Here is a 21,782-nt window from a genome sequence, read left to right as displayed (position 1 = left end):
ACAATGTTGTGGAGGGATAAGGCATTAAAGGATTGAAATAAATTGGTAAAACACCAGTTATTCCCTTCATTTTCACAGTACCTTGGCATTAGACACAATTTGATGAAACCTGGAACTTGATTTCTTCCTCCATTTTGGTTTGCTCCTTGTTAAGTAGAGATTTTTCTTACACTTTTAGTGATGCTTCGTCTACCTGTGGGACACAAATATCTTTAGATTTTATTTTCATCGTCACTACCTTTTCATTTTCTGTCGAATTTTTTTTGTTAGGTTTTTGCTGTTGTTTTAGAAGATTCGCTTGCAATTTAAAGCTCTCCTACCCAAGTATATTCATTCTAGTGACAGCATAGCTGTAGTTGCTGACAAATACTCATAAAGCTTACATGTTACATCATTTCACCCAGAACTGCTCTAGTTAAAGGTCAGGACATCACTCAGGTAGGGGCAAGTGCAAGAGAAGATGAGTCAAATGTCCTAAATAAAAGTAAACTGTTCTGTTTTGTTTTTTAATTTTAATTTCTCTTTTTTAAAAATATCTTCTATTAAAGCCTATTTACCACCATCAGTGATGCTTCCCCCACGGCGTTTACAGACTCTCCTGCGGCAAGCGGTGGAACTACAAAGGGATCGGTGCCTCTATCACAATACCAAACTTGATAGTAATCTAGATTCTGTGTCTCTGCTTATAGATCATGTTTGTAGTAGGTAAGAGGAAAACATTTTATATTTTAAAGTAGGCTAACATTTTACAAACTCACTTATGAAATTTATTAAAATGTTAGGATTCTGTTTTAGACTTTTATCCTGTCACCATAAAGCAATTCATGTTTGCTTTAGCATTTACAAATACAGCTAGAACCACTGAAATTGACAATTAAGAGAAATTTGTATATGTTTGTATAGGAAATTACTCCTTGAGAACTGAAGCTGGTTAGCCTGTTTGTTCCTTTACTTGTCTGTGGGATTGGTTGGTCATTTTCTGTATCTGGCCTTTATTTATTTTATTTTTTTAAAGAAATTGTAAGTGATCCTATGTGAGAATGCCAGTGATCCAAGCCTTTGTTGTCTTTGTATGCCAGAGACCACTTAGTTATTCCCCACCCCCACCCCCCCTGCATGCCCCAACCCCATCCACCCCCTCCCAGACATTATGACTGTTTTAACTGTGGCCCAAATTATTTTCTGCTCATGAAGATCATGGAAGTACTTTTCATAATGGACGCTCTGCTTTTTAGTTGAAGGTAACCTTTTGACTAGAAATACTTATAAGAACAGGTATTAATTTTCTGGTTTGGGTTTTGTTGCCATAACCTATGCATCTGCATAGTTTAACTTAAAAGAATTCAGGCTTCACTTTTGATGTTAGAAGTATTTTGAGTATGAAAGTCCCTACCGTTTTAATGATGATCTCCAAAATTTCAACAGAGCTTTCATTTTTAAGATACTGAAAAACAAAATGTGAAATCTTTCAAACTCCAAGATTTATAAAATGTTAGGTTATTTAGCTTGATTAAAATGCTACTTTTTTCAGTTTGGTTAAGGAAGGTCCTTATATTTTTAACAAATTTTACATTTATTTGAAAACAAAGACTATCATTTTAATACCCTAGAGTTAGCCTTTTAATAAACTAAGGGCTTAATTACTAGTCTTTTTACAAGATTACTTAAGTAATCATAAAATAGTGACTATTTGAGTGCCACTTTGGTGTTCCCATACAAGAGGGGGCTTCCCCGGTGGCTTAGTGGTAAAGAATCCACCTGCCAATGCAGGAGATTTAAGTTCAATCCCTTGGTCAGGAAGATCCCCTGGAGAAAAAAATGGCAACCTACTCCAGTATTCTTGCTTGGGAAATCCCATAGAGAGAAGAGCGTGGCAGGCTACAAATGCATGGGGTCATAAGAGTCAGACACAGTTAGCAACCTGAAACAACATTTTTAAAAATAGACTTAAGAGTTTACCCATTAATGTTTAAGTAACTTTTACAATACAGATCTGTATTGTTCCAACAGTAGCCACTGATTACATTTAAATTTAAATGAAAAGTAATTCAAGTTAAATTAAATGAAAATATCTAAATTCCGCAAGTATGCTAGCCACTTTTCAAGTGTTCAATAAACACATACAGCTAGGGTTATCAGATTGTACAGTGCAGGTATATAACGTTGGAATTATCACAGGAAGCTCTACTGAACGTTCCTGATAACTGGAAAAGGATAGAATGGTTTTTAAAAGTGGATACTTAATGAGAATAGTCAGTCTTAACTTTTTTCTCTTTAACTCAAAGTTAATCATAGAATTCTTTGTCTTTAATAATAACTGCAACTTTATAAAATACTAGCTAAACATCAGAGCCAGTCTAAATGCTTTACATTCATTGTCTCATCCTTTTTATTTCATCCTTATATAAGGAATTCTATAAAGTACTCTTGTCTTTAGGTTATGGTTGGATATATTGAGATTTAGAGAGATTAGGCTTCTCAGAATCACAGCTAGTAAGTAGCCAGAATATGAACCTGAGTCTCTCAGACTCTACTGCTCCCATTCTTAAGACTTTACTTTTGACCACTACGGCCTCTACCATATATTGCACTTCTCTTGTGCTGTCCCCAAAGTAATACTAGCAGTCCACTTTTGAATGGCTATTGCATTCCAGGAATTTTAGATGTATTTCTCATCCTTATAGGAACCCTAAGAACCTTGGTAGATTCATCTCGTTTTATAGATGAGAGAGTTGAGACTCAGGAGTTAAATGGTTTGGCAAAGATACTAAAGCTTGTAACCCCAAATTCTCTATAGTGCCTATTCTGTTTGTCACACCAAGTTGCTTTTATATCAGTGAAAATGTACATTATTTTTTCTAGAACAAACTGATCCCAGCTACTTAATACAGACAAACATGAAGACCTGGTTAATTTTTATTTATATGAATTGACTTAATCCGAGCAAAAAATGTTTCATTGTTTTTTTTAACATTTTTCATTATTATTACTCTTAATTGATTTTAAGAGTAATTATTTGTGGCTTTATTTGTTTTAGGAGGCAGTTCCCATGTTATACTCAGCAGATACTTACAGAGCATTGTAATGAAGTATGGTTCTGTAAATTCTCTAACGATGGCACTAAATTAGCAACAGGATCAAAAGATACGACAGTTATCATATGGCAAGTTGATCCGGTATGTATTCTAAATATGAATGTTTAGATTATAAAAAGAGGTAATTTTTCATCTAATTAAGTACATAATTTTCAAGTATGTGTATATAAATGGCATTCTTTTCCAAGAGCATTTTTTGTCATCTTTGTCATGTCTTACCTCTTTTTGTGTTGTTTAAATAATACATAGAGATTCGTATGATCAGAATTGGTGAGTGTTACATGCTAGGATTGTACTTAGTCTGTGTGTGCATTTTGTAATTTCATCCTCTGATTAACTCTCTTGAGATACTAATGTCTCCTCTTTTCAGATGAGGAAACCAAGGTAGAAGTTAAACACCCAGGCTCTCTCAGCTTGTAAATGGCAGAGTTAGACTTAAATCCAGGGATATTTTTACTCTAGGCCTACTGCTCTTCAATTTCTCTGCCAGTCGGCTATCTTTGTTAGTATTTGATTTACAGATTAATGCAGTAACCATTCTGACACAGGTTAGAAAAGACTCATTTACCATTTTGCCTTCCCAAACCCTTCATTATCTTCTGTAATTTGTGGAACTTCTGTTAAACATTTCCCACACACACACACACTTCTTTCCCGCCAAGTGATGCGTACGAAAAGTATTGTATTCTAGATTTAAAATTTTCAGTGCAGTTCAGTCACTCAGTCGTGTCCTACTCTTTGCGACCCCATGACTGCAGCACGCCAGGCCTCCCTGTCCATCATCAACTCCCGGAGCTCAGCCAAACCCATAACCATCAAGTCAGTGATGCCATCCAACCAGATCATCCTCTGTCATCCCCTTCTCCTCCTGCCCTCAATCTTTCCCAGCATCAGGGTCTTTTCCAATGAGTCAACTCTTTGCATGAGGTAGCCAAAGTATTGGAGTTTCAGCTTCAACATCAGTTCTTCCAGTGAACACCCAGGACTGATCTGCTTTAGGATGGACTGGTTGGATCTCCTTGCAGTCCAAGGGACTCTCAAGAGTCTTCTCCAACACCACAGTTCAAAAGCATCAATTCTTTGGTGCTCAGCTTTCTTTATAGTCCAACTGTCACATCCATACATGACCACTGGAAAAACCATAGCCTTGACTAGATGGACCATTGTTGGCAAAGTGATGTCTCTATTTTTGAATATGCTATCTAGGTTGGTCATAACTTTCCTTCCAAGGAGTAAGCGTCTTTTAATTTCATGGCTGCAATCACCATCTGCAGTGATTTTGGAGCCCCCCAAAATAAAGTCTGACACTGTTTCCACTGTTTGCCCATCTATTTGCCATGAAGTGATGGGACCGGATGCCATGATCTTCGTTTTCTGAATGTTGAGCTTTAACCAACTTTTTCACTCTTTCACTTTCATTAAGAGGCTCTTTAGTTCTTCACTTTCTGCCATAGGGTGGTGTCATCTGCATATCTGTCTGAGGTTATTGATATTTCTCCCAGCAATCTTTTGATTCCAGCTTGTGCTTCTTCCAGCCCAGCATTTCTCATGATGTACTCTGCATAGAAGTTAGATAAGCAGGGTGACAATATACAGCCTTGACGTACTCCTTTTCCTATTTGGAACCAGTCTGTTGTTCCATGTCCAGTTTTAACTGTTGCTTGCTGACCTCCATACAGGTTTCTCAAGAGGCAGGTCGGGTGGTCTGGTATTCCCATCTCTTTCAGAATTTTCCACAGTTTATTGTGATCCACACAGTCAAAGGCTTTAGCATAGTCAATAAAGCATAAGTAGATGTTTTTCTGGAACTCTCTTGCTTTTTCCATGATCCAGTGGATGTTGGCAATTTGATCTCTGGTCCCTCTGCCTTTTCTAAAACCAGCTTGAACATCTGAAAGTACACTGTTGATGTATTGCTGAAGCCTGGCTTGAAGAATTTTAAGCATTACTTTACTAGCGTGTGAGATGAGTGCAGTTGCGCGGTAGGTTGAGTGTTCTTTGGCATTAAGTTCCCTCAAAAATCAAAATTGTCTTTCTTTATAACCAGGTGAACTACAAATTTGTAGAGAGGAGTACGTCCATTTCTTTCAGCCAAGCAATTAAGGAAGTACATAACTCCAAATAGGTTACGATGTATTTGGTTTAGGAATCATTCACCTAAAATCAGAAAGTATAAATAATATTATTGAGAAAGGGAGCCATAGAAGGAAATATTTTAAAAAGAGTAGAGTCAGTTTGAGAGCATACATCAATTCTTGTGTACCTGCAATATGCTATGAATGAAGAAAGATGAACAAGATCTAGTCTGCCTTAAAACAGGCATTTTTTTCCTGTTATTGTACCATGTATTCCTCTGGCAGTCTGAACCCTGTGGACCCCCTCAGAATAATGTTTTTAAATGCGTAATCCAAAGCACTTAGGAAGCCCAAGTATATATCATAAATGTAAACCAAATTATACTGAAATATAATTATCAAAATAGTACAAAAACAGATACAGTATAGTAATATGCTGCTTTTTATAAGCTTAGTAACAGATTCTAGCAGCAGATCTGATAACTTCAAAAATTTTGAAGTAGTGACAAGCATAAAATTTTGAGATATCCAAAGCTATAATATGTGAAAATAGTTGAAATTTCCATTATTAATAGTCACCTAATACCACCCAATGCTGCCTTGTTAATTGCCTATATTCAGGATTGAAGGAAATACTGAATATCAGTGTGTGGTTAATGAAAATAAAGAAGTGCATTTTCAAGTATAAGAACTACTATTTAGTAAGCGAATAGGATGAGTAAGACAAAGCATGGGAAATGTGACTAGAAAAATAGGTTGGGATCCATCATAACCTTATCATTGGAAGGACTGATGTTGAAGCTGAAACTCCAATATTTTGGCCACCTGATGCGAAGAGCTGACTCATTTGAAAAGACCCTGATGTTGGGAAAGATTGAAGGCAGGAGGAGAAGGGGACAACAAAGGATGAGATGGTTAGATGGCATCACCAACTCAATGGACATGAGTTTGGGTAAACTCCGGGAGTTGATGATGGACAGGGAGGCCTGGCGTGCTGTGGTTCATGGAGTCGCAAAGAATCTGACGTGACTGAACTGAACTATTATAAGAAGTATTTTTAATCAGTAGATATTTATAACATGTCTGAAAAGAAAGCAACCATATCAAAACTTCTTTATTACCTATTTTCTTTTAGCAGCAGTGTATGAGTCCCTTTTGTTTAGGGAGTATTTATTGAGCCGCTGCTGTGTGCTTGACCTTTTTGATAGAAGTCGGACTGGGCTCCCAATAATACATGTAGTTATTCTTTAGTGAATGCTACAGGAACTCAAAAAAGATCCTACTGGAATTGAAAAGCAAGGAAAAGTATGACAAATAAGTCTGAGATGGAGAAGTAAATTATTTAGGCAAAACGTTACAGCTGGCCCTCAGGTAAAAGATAACGTGACTGGGCAGTTTGAGTGAAGACTCTGTAGACTAGGAGATGCAGTTCAAGAAGTAAGTAGCAACCAGATCAAGGAGGATCTTCTATACTTGGCTAAAGACGTCAGACTTTTATGCCATTGTTTCCCAAAGTGTTTTTATGAGAATACTGGTTATGTAAAATGTTAACAGTGGTTACATGTAAAGGGCTTTTACGTCCAGATTAGCTTGGCAAATGCAGAGTCAGTGCTTATATTTAAATCTGAGATAACAGTGGGTTTTAGAGTTTGGTATCATGGTATTTTTCTATGTCAAATGCTATTTGAAAAACTTGTTAGGAAAATCAGTTCTATTTTTGAATATGTATTTTTAGTGGATAGAAAGAATATATAGAGAGAACCTTAATATTTGAATTGATGTTATTCCAGTGGTGTTTCCTTTAACAGGTTTTTTTTTTACCTTTTTTCCCAATAAAGAACTTTACCCGTTCCCCTCCTCAGAATCCAAGCAAAATTAAGTGGAGTGCATGAATATGATATTACCATTTGGAATAGGTTACTCTTTATAAAGGCATTGTACTTCTGAAGATATAATATTAATATTCTCATTTCTTTTCAACTTTTCCTTTCACGGCTTTCTTTTTTTTATTTTTTTATTTTTTTGCTTTCTATTTTTTAATTGCATGAAATTATTAGTTTTTTAGGTAAATACTTCTGTAGTAGCTTGTCATTAGTTTAGAAGCAAATCTTTGTGTAAATCTAAAACACCACTATGAATGAAAGTTTGTTCCCAGAAGATACTGGGCTAGTCCAAAAGACTTGACTTGCTTATTAAATTATGCATGCTACTTTGACTTAATGATACTATGATCTAATACCCCAGGCCTATTATCATCTTCCCAAAGAAGAATCAGAAGTAATGGCATTGTAAACTATTGAATTTTCAAAATAAATTCCCAATCTAGTTTTATCAGACTAGTTCCAGACCCATTTCTAACTGCTGTAGGTCATCACTGAAATTTCCATCAGCACTGGAATTAGCCCAAACTGGTCTCCATTAGTCTAGTCTTCCCAAATTCTGCTTCCTTCACACTGTTTACGTTCATCCTTATTCCCTAAAACAGAAATTTAGAGATAGTCTTTGAACATTTTTTGTCTCATTCTGTCATGTCAGTTTTATGTTCCACAACCTCTTTCAGTCCTGACCATGTTAGTTTAAGGCCCATTTCTTATCTTAACTGTGTGACTGTTGTGCTGGCTCGTTGAGATCAGTTCAGTCGCTTAGTCGTATCCGACTCTTTGCGACCCCATGAATCGCAGCATGCCAGGCCTCCCTGTCCATCACCAACTCCCGGAGTTCACTCAGACTCACATCCATCGACTCAGTGATACCATCCAGCCACCTCATCCTCGGTCGTCCCCTTCTTCGCCTGCCCCCAATCCCTCCCAGCATCAGAGTCTTTTCCAATGGGTTAACTCTTTGCATGAGGTGGCCAAAGTACTGGAGTTTCAGCTTTAGCATCATTCCTTCCAAAGAAAGCCCAGGGCTAATCTCCTTTAGAATGGACTGGTTGGATCTCCTTGCAGTCCAAGGGTCTCTCAAGAGTCTTCTCCAACACCACAGTTCAAAAGCATCAATTCTTCAGTGCTCAGCTTTCTTCACAGTCCAACTCTCACATCCATACATGACCACTGGAAAAACCATAGCCTTGACTAGACAGACCTTTGTTAGCAAAGTAATGTCTCTGCTTTTGAATATGCTATCTAGGTTGGTCATAACTTTCCCAAGGAGTAAGTGTCTTTTAATTTCATGGCTGCAATCACCATCTGCAGTGATTTTGGAGCCCCCCAAAACAAAGTCTGACACTTGTTTCCACTGTTTGCCCATCTATTTGCCATGAAGTGATGGGACCGGATGCCATGATCTTCGTTTTCTGAATGTTGAGGTTTAAGCCAACTTTTTCACTCTCCACTTTCACTTTCATCAAGAGGCTTTTGAGTTCCTCTTCACTTTCTGCCATAAGGGTGGCATCATCTGCATTTCTGAGGTTATTGATGTTTCTCCCGGCAGTCTTGATTCCAGCTTGAGCCTCTTCCAGCCCAGCATTTCTCATGATGTACTCTGCATATAAGTTGAATAAGCAGGGTACTCCTTTTGCTATTTTATTGGGAGTATCCTTATTCTGCGTCTCTCTTTGTTCTGATTCTTCTTCCTCCCTGTTAATGAGTTCTCTTCCTAAAGCCAAGTATGTTGTATATTTCCAAGCTTAAAAATCGTTCTTCACTTGCAGGATAAAATTTAACCCTTTAGTCTAAAATAAAGATGTCAATTTTCCAGTCTTTTCATTTGCCACTCCATGTTTGCAGTTTATGTATTTCATCCTATGTAGCTTTAGAGTCAGGCACCTCAGGTTCAAATCCCTGATAATACTATCAGTAAAGGCAAGTTGTTTCTAACCTTTCTCAATCTTCATGTCCTTTCCTATAATATGGGGGAGGAGAATAATTCTTAACCTTTTAGATTTATGAGGTTTAAATGAGATTGATTGTGAATAGTGCTAATACTGATTAGCACCAAATAAGTGGTAGCTTTCCTGGTGGGGGTATAAAATGGTTTAAACACTTAAGAAACAGTTTGGCAGCTTCTCACATTGTTAAGCACAGGATTGGCATATGACCCACCAATTCTACTCCTACACATATACCCAAGAGAAATAAAGACATGGGTCTGCACAAAAACTCTTACATAGTTGTAGCAGCATTATTCATAATAGCCAAAAAGTGGAAACAATCCAGATGTTGCTTAATATGGTATAGGCATAAAGTAGAATACTATTCAGCAATTAAAAGGAATAAAATACTGATACATTCCACAACAGGGATGAACTGTGAAAACATTATGCTAAGTGAAAGAAGCCAGTTACAAAAAACTGGACCTGTTGTATAATTTATTTTATATGAAATGTCCATAACAGACAAATCCATGGAGAAAGTAGCAATTGCCAGGATTGGAGGAAGGGAGAATAGGGAATAACTGCCACTTAGTATAGAGATTCTTTTTGGGGTGATGAAAATGTTCTCAGTAATGGTTGCACAATCTCTGAATATACTAAAAGCCACTGAATCATATACTTTAGAAGGGATGAATTTTATGCTAAGATACATCTCATTAAAACTTTTTAAGAGGAGGGGGTAGCTTTTATTATTACCTGTTTTAAGTTTCCTTGAAAGTCTTGTAAGTACAAAACCTGTGTCATCTTTATTTCCATCTAGCATTCAGTGCCCTGTGTGTAGTTGATGCTTAACGGATGTTGCAGCGTGAATGAGTTTTTATGAAGCAAGTTAGAGGTTTTCTTAGGGGCAGGGAATTGGCAAAATCTGTGAAAATGTCCTCCTATTAAACTATATTATCAAAGTGCATCTTTGTAGCTATTTAAGTTCTTAAGCCCAAAAAACAGTGACTTTAGAAATGAGAGTTAACTGAGTTGTCTGTTTTCTCTCCTAGGATACACACCTGCTAAAACTGCTTAAAACATTAGAAGGACATGCTTACGGCGTTTCTTATATTGCATGGAGTCCTGACGACAACTATCTTGTTGCCTGTGGCCCAGATGACTGCTCTGAGCTTTGGCTTTGGAATGTACAAGTGAGCAAATTTTATCCTTGGTTTAGTCTTTATAAAGTATAATCATACTGCACATCTTTGTTATAACTTTATTCATTCAACCTAAATTCCCATGATGTATTTCTTATAAAAGATAATTAATTCATCAAATGGAACCCAGGTGTCCAGATTTATAAATTTAAATATTTTGTTGAGCATTTTTGAAAGAATGATCAGTAGGTATTTTTAGGGATGTTGTACTTTGTAGTTTGTAATATGTACTATTTTACTGTGATACTTTGTGCCTCAGTAAAGATTTCACAGTTGCTTTGAGGTTGCACAGTTTTATATAAAACTTACTTTCAAGTGTGGAAACATGGACATGACCACACTTTCCATCCCAGTGGCAATTGCACCGTTTCCTTACCTATATTTAATGTTACAGTCTAGTTTAGTAGATTTAAATGATGTTTACAGTACTTACTATCAAGAGTATTATTGTAGTTTCCAAATGAAAACTTAAACACTTTACCTAGAGTTCCATTTTAGAAAAACTCAGCACTGAGTTCACCCTATCATCTATTGGCTCTATTTTGGAAACCTTCTAGTTAATCATTTTAAATTATTTTTAAGTTTCTTCCATAAGCTGGCTGGTTAAATGATTTTTTTTTTTAACTTCTTGGCAGGGGAATAGTTCAGGCTACAGTTTGGGTGTAAAAGTATAAGCTGATGGGATATGGTTTTGAGTTTAGGGACCCCTGTGTAAATTGATTTTTATCAAGAGTAAAGATAAAAGCTCCGTAGAAATGACTCAATAAGATGGTATAGGAGACAGATGAATACTAAAATGTACCTGTGCCATAAATCTAATTCTACAGTAAGATTTATGTTTCACCCCAGTTTTTTTATTAAGAAAATTTTGAAATATTGAGAAAGGTTGAAATATGAATATAGTGATGACCTGTATCTGTGCCACTATAGATTCAGCAGATGTTATTAACATTTTGTTACATTTTGTGTGTATATACACGCATGCATACAGACATACATATTTATATATCTATACCCAAAACATCTGGAAGTAGATTAAATTTTACCACTATTTAAACATGTATCTCCTTAACAGTAATATTTTCCTGCATAATCAAATGCCATTATCTTACCTATAATTCTCTAATATTTGTCTGATAATTTAAAAATCCCCAGTTGTTCCCAAAATGTGTCTATGCCATTTTTATCAAACTAGTGTTGAATCAGTGTTGTATTTGTGATTGGGCTCAGGGTGGCAAAGCACAGAGTAGATCAGATGGCTTCTCAAGCTTAAAATGAATCTGACCTAAAAGACAATTTCCACCCCTCAAAGGGAGAAGAAGTGTATGGTCATAGTGCCACAACAGAGAGTCAGCCTGTATAGTCTTCTTTAAATTCAATTTTGAATTTCTGGACAGTTGACTATTATAGCTTAACTGTTTTACTGTGTGTTATGTTATAGACTTGTTCTAAAAGGGTGGTCCTTTTAAGTCAGTTTTCAAAATTGCTTCTTTTAGATTTTATGTAGACTGCTCATTACAGGTTTCCCCTGCTACCTGAAAGTAATTATTCCTGTGAAATTTTTCATAAGCTAAAATGGCATAAAGAAGCAGTTACCTTAGGACACATCTTACTAAAGCATGCACAAAATAAATCAAGATAAAGCACAGGTGCTCACATAGCTCAAAGCCATGGCAGCTTGATGCTGAGATGCTGAGTGTAGTTCCTGGGAAGGAGCCACTCTCACTCTTCAGAGTGTATGCTGCCTCTGTAACAACTCCCTGCAAAACACTGTTTTCACTTTGCACAGACATTTTTCGTAAAAGCAAACATCCTCTTCAGATGTCTTTTGCTTGGCAAAAACAGGTACTAATGTAGATCTTTGTAAAAGCCAAGTGGTACAAAGCAAACTTTCAAAATTCTGGGGATACCTGTAATGTCCTCATACTCAAACAGTCCTGAGCATAACAGAAGAAAAGACCATTTCTGCCTTCAGAACTTACTATAAATAGAAAATGCTGAAGATTCAGTTGTTGCATATGTATTTGTGTTTCTAATTTTTTTTTTTTTTACCCATTTATATCAAAAGATCGTGACTTGAGAATAGTTAACAATATGGGGGGAAGGGTTTAAGACTGCTGAATTTTTTTTTTCTTTTTCAGTGTAAGGAAGACATTCTGGTTTTTGTGCCCTCTTTGCTTTTATTACTTGGCCCCATTTCCTGATCATGCACCCTTTTTTTTTTCTTTTTTTTTTTTAATTTGATTACCCATTTCTCACAGGAAAATTATGCCCATGTACTTTTTATTATCCCAAGGGCAGCTCTAATCTCTCAGATCCTGTTTCTAATCCATGAACAAAATGGAATCAAGACTAGATTAAATGGTATGTGTCTACCTTCTAAGTTGAATAACTTAGAAAAAATAACAGGAGGATATCTGAGGGTTGTAACCAACTAAATAGTCTTACTTAGTTGGGAATGCTTTAAAATGACTATGCTAAACAGTACAAATGTCCTTCACTCTTTTCTGTTACTTTTAATTGAAATAAAGTTGTGTATCAGAAAAATAATTTTTGTTTTCCCATTCTCCCTTCTACATTTTGAGCATATCGGATATGAAATTAATGTAATTTAGACTACCTACACTCTTGGCCTAGAGTAAGGGCATAGTTTTTCTGCCTATTAATCATGTTCTTAAGGAGTTGCTAATTGCATGAACTACAATTTTAGAATAAAATAAAGAACTGTGAACTAAAGAGAAGTGAGAACTCAGAAGCAATAGGTATGTTGTGCTGGGCTTTTCATCATTGTACTTGGGGAAAATTACGTGTTTTAATTTATGCATGTAATTGATTTAAGACGAGTTCTGTTTGAAGTTTATCTCATAGCTATTCTTTGAATCACCTATGCCAGGCTTTGTTTGACTCCTGAGTTTTTTTCAAGTATTTAATTTCTCTTCTGAATGCTATAGTCTTGTTCTGTAAGGCCAATTTAAACAGTTTACTTCACTAATTAGGAGTATTAAACTAACCAGATATCCCAGTTACTATCCTTTTTCTTCTTTTTCTTTATACATTCCCTTTAGAGGAGTATCTTGAAGATCTCATCCACAGTTTTATTTCCTTGTAGACGGGAGAGCTAAGGACAAAAATGAGCCAATCTCATGAAGACAGTTTAACAAGTGTGGCTTGGAATCCAGATGGGAAACGCTTTGTGACTGGAGGTCAGCGTGGGCAGTTCTATCAGTGTGTGAGTATTTAGTGCCCTATTTCAGATGCCTACAAATTTACTTAAAAGCAAATTTAGTTTTGTAAAAATAAAGAATTCACTTGACTTGATAACTTTTATAAAATATATGAAAACCCACTTGACTGTCTAAGATAAACACTGTCCAATAGAACTTTCTGTGGAATCTTTTTCTTTTTTAAAAACACATTTCAAGTGCTTATACAAAGTATAGGCTTTGAATTTAGTGAAACATTAAAAAAAGATTGTCCTACTAAACATTTTGTTCTTATAAATAAATAAGTTTCTTATGTATAGGGACAAAAAGTTTTAGTATTAATTTCTTTGGTGGGGAGGTCTTTAGCCCTTTGGATTTTTTGTATCTCTCTCGGCCTCCCGCCGCCCCGCCCCCACCCTCCGAAAAATGCTGTATTTCATGAGGAGACTGACTTTTAAATATTTGAGGAATAAAAGTGATGATGAATGTTGCCAGGAAACTGTCCAGTCTTTATTTGAGGTGTCTTCTGATCATTACCTGCCCTATTAATCTTGGAGTGTTGGGATAATAAAAGTAAGTAATAGGTAAAAAGTCTTTTGACAAAGTAGATAATGATACAAATGCAGTGTCATTACTCCCTATTATCTGGATTTCATGTCTCATATCACTGCCTACCATGGTTCCAATAGATCCTTCTAGATTTATTTATTTAAGACTAAAGTTAAATATCATAACCCCATCAAATCATTCAGTGTAGGTCATTTATCATAAAAGCTTTTATGTTGCCATTACAAATTATCAGTTTCATTAAGCTGACTGCAAGACTCATGGAATCTAGTGTGCTATTATCTCAGCATGGTTGTAAGTCATTTAATTTTCCCCCAGTTGTCCCAATACAGTTTATTGATACACCCCTGATTTTCTTTTAAGTTATTTTAAGTGGTCAGTACCATTATAATATACTAATTTAAGCATTTTATGTCTTGACTTTCTCTCCATGGGCTAATGCTGTACTTTCATTGATTGATTGATATAATTGACATATATTGTTACATTAGTTTCAGGTGTATGACATAATATGATCAGTATTTGTATGTATTACGGAATGATTTCCACAATAAGTCTTATTAACAAACATCACCATACATAGTTACAAAATTTTTTTCTTATGAGGATTTTTAAGATTTATTTTATTAGCAACTTTCACATATGCAATACAGTATTATTAACTCTAGTCATCATTTTGGCATTTAAGCCATTAGTTCTTAATTCCCTGGATTCAAAGTGGCCTTGTGTGTTTCTGCTGACTTTCCCGTCCCTTACAGTGTTTAAGCCTTCAGGGTGCATGACTTGGTAGTTCCCTAACCTGTAAAAATAGGATTGCCACTCAGAGCTTTGAATGTTCAGGAAGATAATGATCCTAAGAGCTTTGCTTGGTAGAGCATGTTACAAACTTGGTGATTTTTTTAAAAACATCATAACAGATTCCTAAGTTCTATACAGCTATAATTCATATTAGTTATCTTTTTCTATATCACAACTTCTGAATATTATAGTACAAATCCCAGTATAGTGTATTTTAAAGGGATGTTTAAATTCTTTTCCAAAAGTTGTGAGCCCTTGAAACTTAAGGATTCTTTTCTTTCTTTGTATTTATTGTATTTATCTATGCTTGATAGAAGGGGAGATAGATTTACTAAGATTCTCCCCCTCCCCCTAGGTTTTGTAATGAAATTTGACTTATATAAATTTTGATGATTGAAAATACTTAAGGAACAACTAGGTTGCGATCAGTCTCAGGAAAAGATAGATATTACAAAAAGATATATTAAGAGATTCTTTTGGGGTAAAAAAAAGATTCTTTTGGTTCTTTGTTTGCTTTCTGAGTGCTGTTCAGTAATGAAGTTAATAGTAATTTTCTCCTCAGGATTTAGATGGTAATCTCCTTGACTCTTGGGAAGGAGTGAGAGTGCAATGTCTTTGGTGCTTGAGTGACGGGAAGACTGTTCTGGCATCAGATACACACCAGCGAATTCGGGGATATAACTTCGAGGACCTTACAGATAGAAACATGTAAATATACTTTATATCCATTAAACAACAGTTATCTGATTTATATTAAAACGAAAGTGTAGTAGAACTTGCTTCTTCAAAAGAAGAGTTATTATTATGTTTTTGGTTTGATTGGTAATTTGGGTGCTTAGTAATTATTAACTCAGATTCTTTTTCTTGATTGAAATATAGTATGTAATAGTGATTACAGACAAAATTTGTTGTATTTAAATAATTGTCTTGATTCCTAGTATGTTGGTTTTGACAAATTATTTTTTGGTTACAGAGTACAAGAAGATCATCCCATTATGTCTTTTACTATTTCAAAGAATGGCCGATTAGCTTTGTTAAATGTAGCAACTCAGGTAAGTTTATTAACATAATTCTCAGGAAAATTTAGCTTAGTTAAAATTCGTGGGTTTTAGTTGATATAAACAAATATCTTTATGAATTCTTAAATTTTACTTCATGTGTTTGATCCATAAGTTTGTAGAGTCAATTGGAAATTTTTCAGGACATTGGCATTTTGCATAAACAGAAAATGGAAATGTTCATCAGGCAAATGCCTAGTCACAGATTACTCTTTAAAATTCTTTTGCGTTAAGAATAAATACCTATATTCTCTTTTGCTTTCAGGGAGTTCATTTATGGGACTTGCAAGACAGAGTTTTAGTAAGAAAGTATCAAGGTGTTACGCAAGGGTTTTATACGATTCATTCATGTTTTGGAGGCCATAATGAAGACTTCATCGCTAGTGGCAGTGAAGGTAAATTGTGTCTCTGTTGATTCACAGATATATACAGATGGACTGAAAGTTCTATAATTCTGTTTGTAAAGGTAGTTATGTCTCCAAACAAATTCAGGATGTTAAATCAGAAACTGTATGAGTCATTTATCCAGTGCACTGTTGATTTCCCTTTTCTTGAGATGGTTTGAGTCCCTCATTGTCACAGATCAGTAGTGCCTGTTGTGGCTGTGTGGAAGTGTGTTTGGTGCATGTGTCAAATCAAGATTTAGTTACATCATTACTCTTTTGTAGGTATTTTTCTTTTCGTGACATTGAACGGTTTTCAGATATTAATAGTATCTTAAAAATCAAGGTTAATGATGTTTTACTTGATCTTGGACAAAATTGATTGTAATTAGATCTTCAGTGGTTCTTTAATGACCGAAGAAAATAATTTAGATTTTCTTTGAAACCATGGGATTCTTATGGTCTCAGAAAAGCTCAAATTATGGAATTAACTACTACCTTTTTTAATAACTTACTCTAGTCTAATAACATCAGTATATCAGGCAGGTATGTGCCTCAAGTAGTCTAATTTAAAACAAATTTTTTAAAGTAGGCAAGCACAAATAAGTGAGGCAGTATTAAAAGTTGCTGTACATTTTAAGGTAATAGAAACAAATAATGGCAGGTTATTGAAAATTTTCTTTCAACACATTTTCTTGAGTACCTACTTCGCTGTTCTAGTACTGTAGCAGCAAATTACTTAAGTCATTTTTTTTTTTAAACTGAATCTAGTTTTCCAAGATAGACCAAGGACCTGGATTATGTTGGTGAACACTTGGTAATGTTCAGTTACTGTGTGAGATGTTTCTATTTTCCCTTTCTTGACAAAAAAAACTGATAAAGATCACAAGGTGACACATGAGTTTTTCCTTTGTGTATAAGGTGTATTTAAGGATTGGGACAAAGAGACATTTAGAGATTTAGATTTTTCACATGAAGCATATGCCTTCATTCTTTCCCCTAAAAATCTCATTCAGATAAGATTAAGAAAAGAGAAGAGTGGCTTGCTAGGTAACAATTGGAAGTTCACTTCTTGCCCATCAAAAAATCTTTTTTATCTGTTAATTTAATGTTATTTTCTTCTAGATTTTCCATTGGTTTCTATTTGATATGATTTAAATATATTAAGCCTTCTACATGCTTTTTAGCTCCTCCTACTCGAAGATTCTTCCCCATGCTCTATTTAATCCTGCTCCTTGGTGGGGTTTTTTACCCCTCTTAATTATGCCTCACAATCGTGTGTGTGTGTGTCCCAACTCTTTGTGACCCATGTGTGTGTGTGTGTGTGTGTGTGTGTGTGTGTCCCAACTCTTTGTGACCCCATGGACCGTACCCCTCTTAATTATGCCTCACAATCGTGTGTGTGTGTGTGTGTGTGTGTGTGTGTGTCCCAACTCTTTGTGACCCACGTGTGTGTGTGTGTGTGTGTGTGTCCCAACTCTTTGTGACCCCATGGACCGTAGCATAGGTTGCCATTTCTTCCTCCAGAGGATCTTCCTGGCATGTGTATGTTTGTTTGTGTGTGTGTATCTGTGTCTGTGTGTGTCCAGCTGTTTGTGACCCCATGGACCATAGCATAGGTTGCCATTTCCTCCTCCAGAGGATCTTCATGGCTCAGGGATAGAACCCACATCTATTATGTCTCCTGAATTGGCAGGTGGATTCTTTACCAACTGTGACAATCCCCTATACTCTTTCTAAAAATAATATGTAGCCTAGAAGTACTTTTAAAAAACATGTATTGACACCATTATCCCTAGTGATGCCAATCTTTTTTTTTTTTCGGCCCAAACTAACTTTAGAACTAAGCCTGATGAATAATGTAATTAAGCCACATTATATTCTATTTAGGGCTAAAAATGAAACATAACTGTGAAGGAAAGAGATTAGGATTCTCATGACTCGGGTGGTTTAGAATGACTCTAAAAATGTTTTCAACACCAAGTGGTTATAGCAAATATGCTCTCTCCCAAGATGTCCACAGTAATCCATTCGTTGTTTATTTGTAAGAAATACATTCCAAGAACCTTCCAAACCCCCAAAATCATGAATGTCAATATAAGATAGAGCAATAGGAAGCATTCCCACCTAAAAGTTATGCCATTACTCCAGCCTTTTCATTATGCTGATAATAAAGAGAAAAACTTATTTTTTCCTCTGCATTGGCACTGGATTCCTTAAACTGATAAAAGTAAGCAGAACTTGATCATAAGGCCTGTCATTCTGACCTTGACTGCTCAGATCTTTCTTAATTTTTGCTGCATATTCAATAAATATCCTCCTTGGATATTTACAATGTTCACAAAAGCATTTTTCATCCAGATTTCAGTAGGCAGATTTCAGTTGCATTCTCACTTTTCAAGAAAGCCTGTAGTCTTTCTTTGTGGACTTGTTTTGTCCAAGGGGAAACATAGCTAGTCTGGGCTTTTTTTTTTTTTTCAAGTTTTATTTTATTCAAGGAAAATTATTTTCAAAAATGACTGAACAACAAATACCTTCTAGGAAAGATAAATTCAGTATCAGTGAGTTCCTTTTAGCTTTTGCTTCCCATACACAAAAAAATGTTCAACAGTGGTTCCAACTTTTTATCTTTATAAGTTTTGAAACCAGGGCATGTTCTTTTACCACAAGTTTATTACCTATTCACCATTGTAAAGTTTCCTCAGTTGGCAGCACATCTGCTGAAAGTTCTCACATTGATCATGTAATTGAGTGACAGCTCTTCAGATGGGACACTTCTCTAACTCACCCTGGGGTTCTGCCGTCTGTTCAAGAACCATCACTTATATTTAGTTAACTCTTTATGGGAATACATGGTGTTTACTGTGTGTTAGACTCTGGTCAAAACATTTCTTCATATACAGACTTATTTTATCCTCATAACATGATGAGGTAAGTATGACTCCCCATCTACAGAAGAAAAGTTGCAGGGAGCGGGAAATGTGCCCACAGCTGCACACCTGGTCAGGAACACAGGGAGGATGTGGACCAAGCAGGCTGACTCTACAGCCCTTTCTCTGAACCACTGCTCTGTACTAGCCAGTTGTTTCGTTTTGTTTATGAAGATTAGTTTATCCAAAGAAACAAAGTTGTTGGGGTTTTTGGTTTTTATGGGCACTTGATGAGAGTATAAATAGACTACCACACAGTCATATCATGATACAGCTGTAGGACAGCTGTCTAGTCTCACAAGTAAACACGTGAGCAGGACAACCGGGATTTCAATCCCAGGGTCACCGTTTACCAGCTGTTAACCATGAAGAGATTGCTTACACTTGCAGTTCATCAGTCACCATCCATAAAAGGGATGAGCACCACCTCTTGATGGTGAAGATTAAATAAGAGTTATTTAGCACCTAGAACGTTGTAAGCACTCAATATTTAGCTGTCATCTTAATTGCCATGTTTGAGTTTGGATACATTGCTTCTCTGTCACCTCTCATTTCCATAGAATTTATCTTCATCCTAGATTTCTTTATATTCAAAGGTCTTGACTGTGATTATACATTATGTATTATAGAATATTGGAGATTCTGTGATGACTTGCAAGCTAATCGTTTTTAACAGGGAAAATCTGTATTTTATTAAAATTTAAATGGATTTTTCAAAAAATAATATGCTGGTATTCACATTATTTTTGTTGTCCTTTCAAGTCTGATAAATGTTCTGTATTGAGCAGAAAACTTAAAATCAGTCAGTTTTGTTAATCTGTTACACTTTCCCAACTTTTTTCTGAATTACTGTTATTCAGATCACAAGGTTTACATCTGGCACAAACGTAGTGAACTGCCAATTGCGGAGCTGACAGGGCACACACGTACAGTCAACTGCGTGAGCTGGAACCCACAGATTCCATCCATGATGGCCAGCGCCTCAGATGACGGCACTGTTAGGATATGGGGACCAGCACCTTTTATAGACCACCAGAATATTGAAGGTAACCGTCATACAGTATTATGTTTTTTTTCCAAATGAAACCTTGCCTTAATTTATCATAAAGTTGTAGCACTTTTTAACGTGTAGGATATAATAGATTTTGTCCCTCATTTAAAGATTGTACACTGTATCTCACTCCACAGGAGTTTTAATTAATCTAATATGCAACAGCATTTTTTTGTTTGTTTTATTGATGACAGTGGTGAGAATAAGCAGGAATATGCCACCTCATTTACAGGCAAGTTAGTATTGCCACTTTCAAAATCTTCCTAAAAATCTTGCTTCATTAGACAAGAAGTATTTCATACTTCTGTGCTCATGAAAGCTAGCTAGTATATGAAATTTGAACAACTTCAGGATGATCTTGCTTATGGTTTTATCCTTACAGATCACTGTCTGTTAATACCTTGTAGCACACTAGCATGAACTGTGCGTGATGGATAAAGAGAATGGAACTAGGATTCATCGTGTACCTGTGTGCCTAGTCACCTGCTAGGCCCTTCATGTACACTGTCTTGCAGAACATCTGTATCAGTTCAGTTCAGTTCAGTTCAGTTGCTCAGTCGAGTCCGACTCTTTGTGACCCCCATGAACCGCAGCACGCCAGGCCTTCCTGTCCATCACCATCTCCCGGAGTTCACTCAGACTCATGTCCATCGAGTCCGTGATGCCATCCAGCCATCTCATCCTCCGCCGTCCCCTTCTCCTCCTGCCCCCAATCCCTCCCAGCTTCAGAGTTTTTTCCAATGAGTCAACTCTTCTCATGAGGTGGCCAAAGTACTGGAGTTTCAGCTTTAGCTTCATTCCTTCCAAAGAAAGCCCAGGGCTAATCTCCTTCAGAATGGACTGGTTGGATCTCCTTGCAGTCCAAGGGTCTCTCAAGAGTCTTCTCCAACACCACAGTTCAAAAGCATCAATTCTTTGGCACTCAGCCTTCTTCACAGTCCGACTCTCACATCCATACATGACCACAGGAAAAACCATAGCCTTGACTAGACGGACCTTAGTCGGCAAAGTAATGTCTCTGCTTTTGAATATGCTATCTAGGTTGGTCATAACTTTTCTTCCAAGGAGTAAGCGTCTTTTAATTTCATGACTGCAGTCACCATCTGCAGTGATTCTGGAGCCCAGAAAAATAAAGTCTGACACCATTTCTACTGTTTCCCCATCTATTTCCCATGAAGTGATGGGACCGGATGCCATGATCTTCGTTTTCTGAATGTTGAGCTTTAGGCCAACTTTTTCACACTCCTCTTTCACTTTCATCAAGAGGCCTTTTTAGCTCCTCTTCACTTTCTGCCATAAGGGTGGTGTCATCTGCATATCTGAGGTTATTGATATTTCTCCCGGCAATCTTGATTCCAGCTTGTGTTTCTTCCAGCCCAGCGTTTCTCATGATGTACTCTGCATATAAGTTCAATAAGCAGGGTGACAGTATACAGCCTTGACATACTCCTTTTCCTATTTGAAACCAGTCTGTTGTTCCATGTCCAGTTCTAACTGTTGCTTTCTGACCTGCATACAGATTTCTCAAGAGGCAGGTTAGGTGGTCTCGTATTCCCATCTCTTTCAGAATTTTCCACAGTTTATTGTGATCCACACAGTCAAAGGC

The 21,782-nt window shown here is 36.3% G+C and overlaps 1 protein-coding gene across 2 annotated transcripts in view; it reads left to right on the top strand.

The window, feature by feature from the left end:
* Positions 1-21,782, top strand: part of WDR26 (WD repeat domain 26) — a 38,537-nt gene that overhangs the window by 12,169 nt on the left and 4,586 nt on the right. For both annotated transcript variants that reach the window (XM_068985911.1, XM_068985910.1), the window contains exons 6-13: positions 549-705; positions 3,038-3,176; positions 10,037-10,177; positions 13,296-13,415; positions 15,317-15,462; positions 15,728-15,806; positions 16,078-16,207; positions 19,986-20,171. In XM_068985911.1, the coding sequence (XP_068842012.1) occupies positions 549-705; positions 3,038-3,176; positions 10,037-10,177; positions 13,296-13,415; positions 15,317-15,462; positions 15,728-15,806; positions 16,078-16,207; positions 19,986-20,171 (1,098 nt within the window). The remainder of the gene's footprint in view (positions 1-548; positions 706-3,037; positions 3,177-10,036; positions 10,178-13,295; positions 13,416-15,316; positions 15,463-15,727; positions 15,807-16,077; positions 16,208-19,985; positions 20,172-21,782) is intronic.

Source organism: Capricornis sumatraensis, chromosome 14 (assembly GCF_032405125.1).
Source record: "Capricornis sumatraensis isolate serow.1 chromosome 14, serow.2, whole genome shotgun sequence".
NCBI classification, from domain to species: Eukaryota; Metazoa; Chordata; class Mammalia; order Artiodactyla; family Bovidae; genus Capricornis; species Capricornis sumatraensis.
Note: the sequence above shows the minus strand (reverse complement) of the source record. Positions and strands in the feature narration are given on the sequence as shown.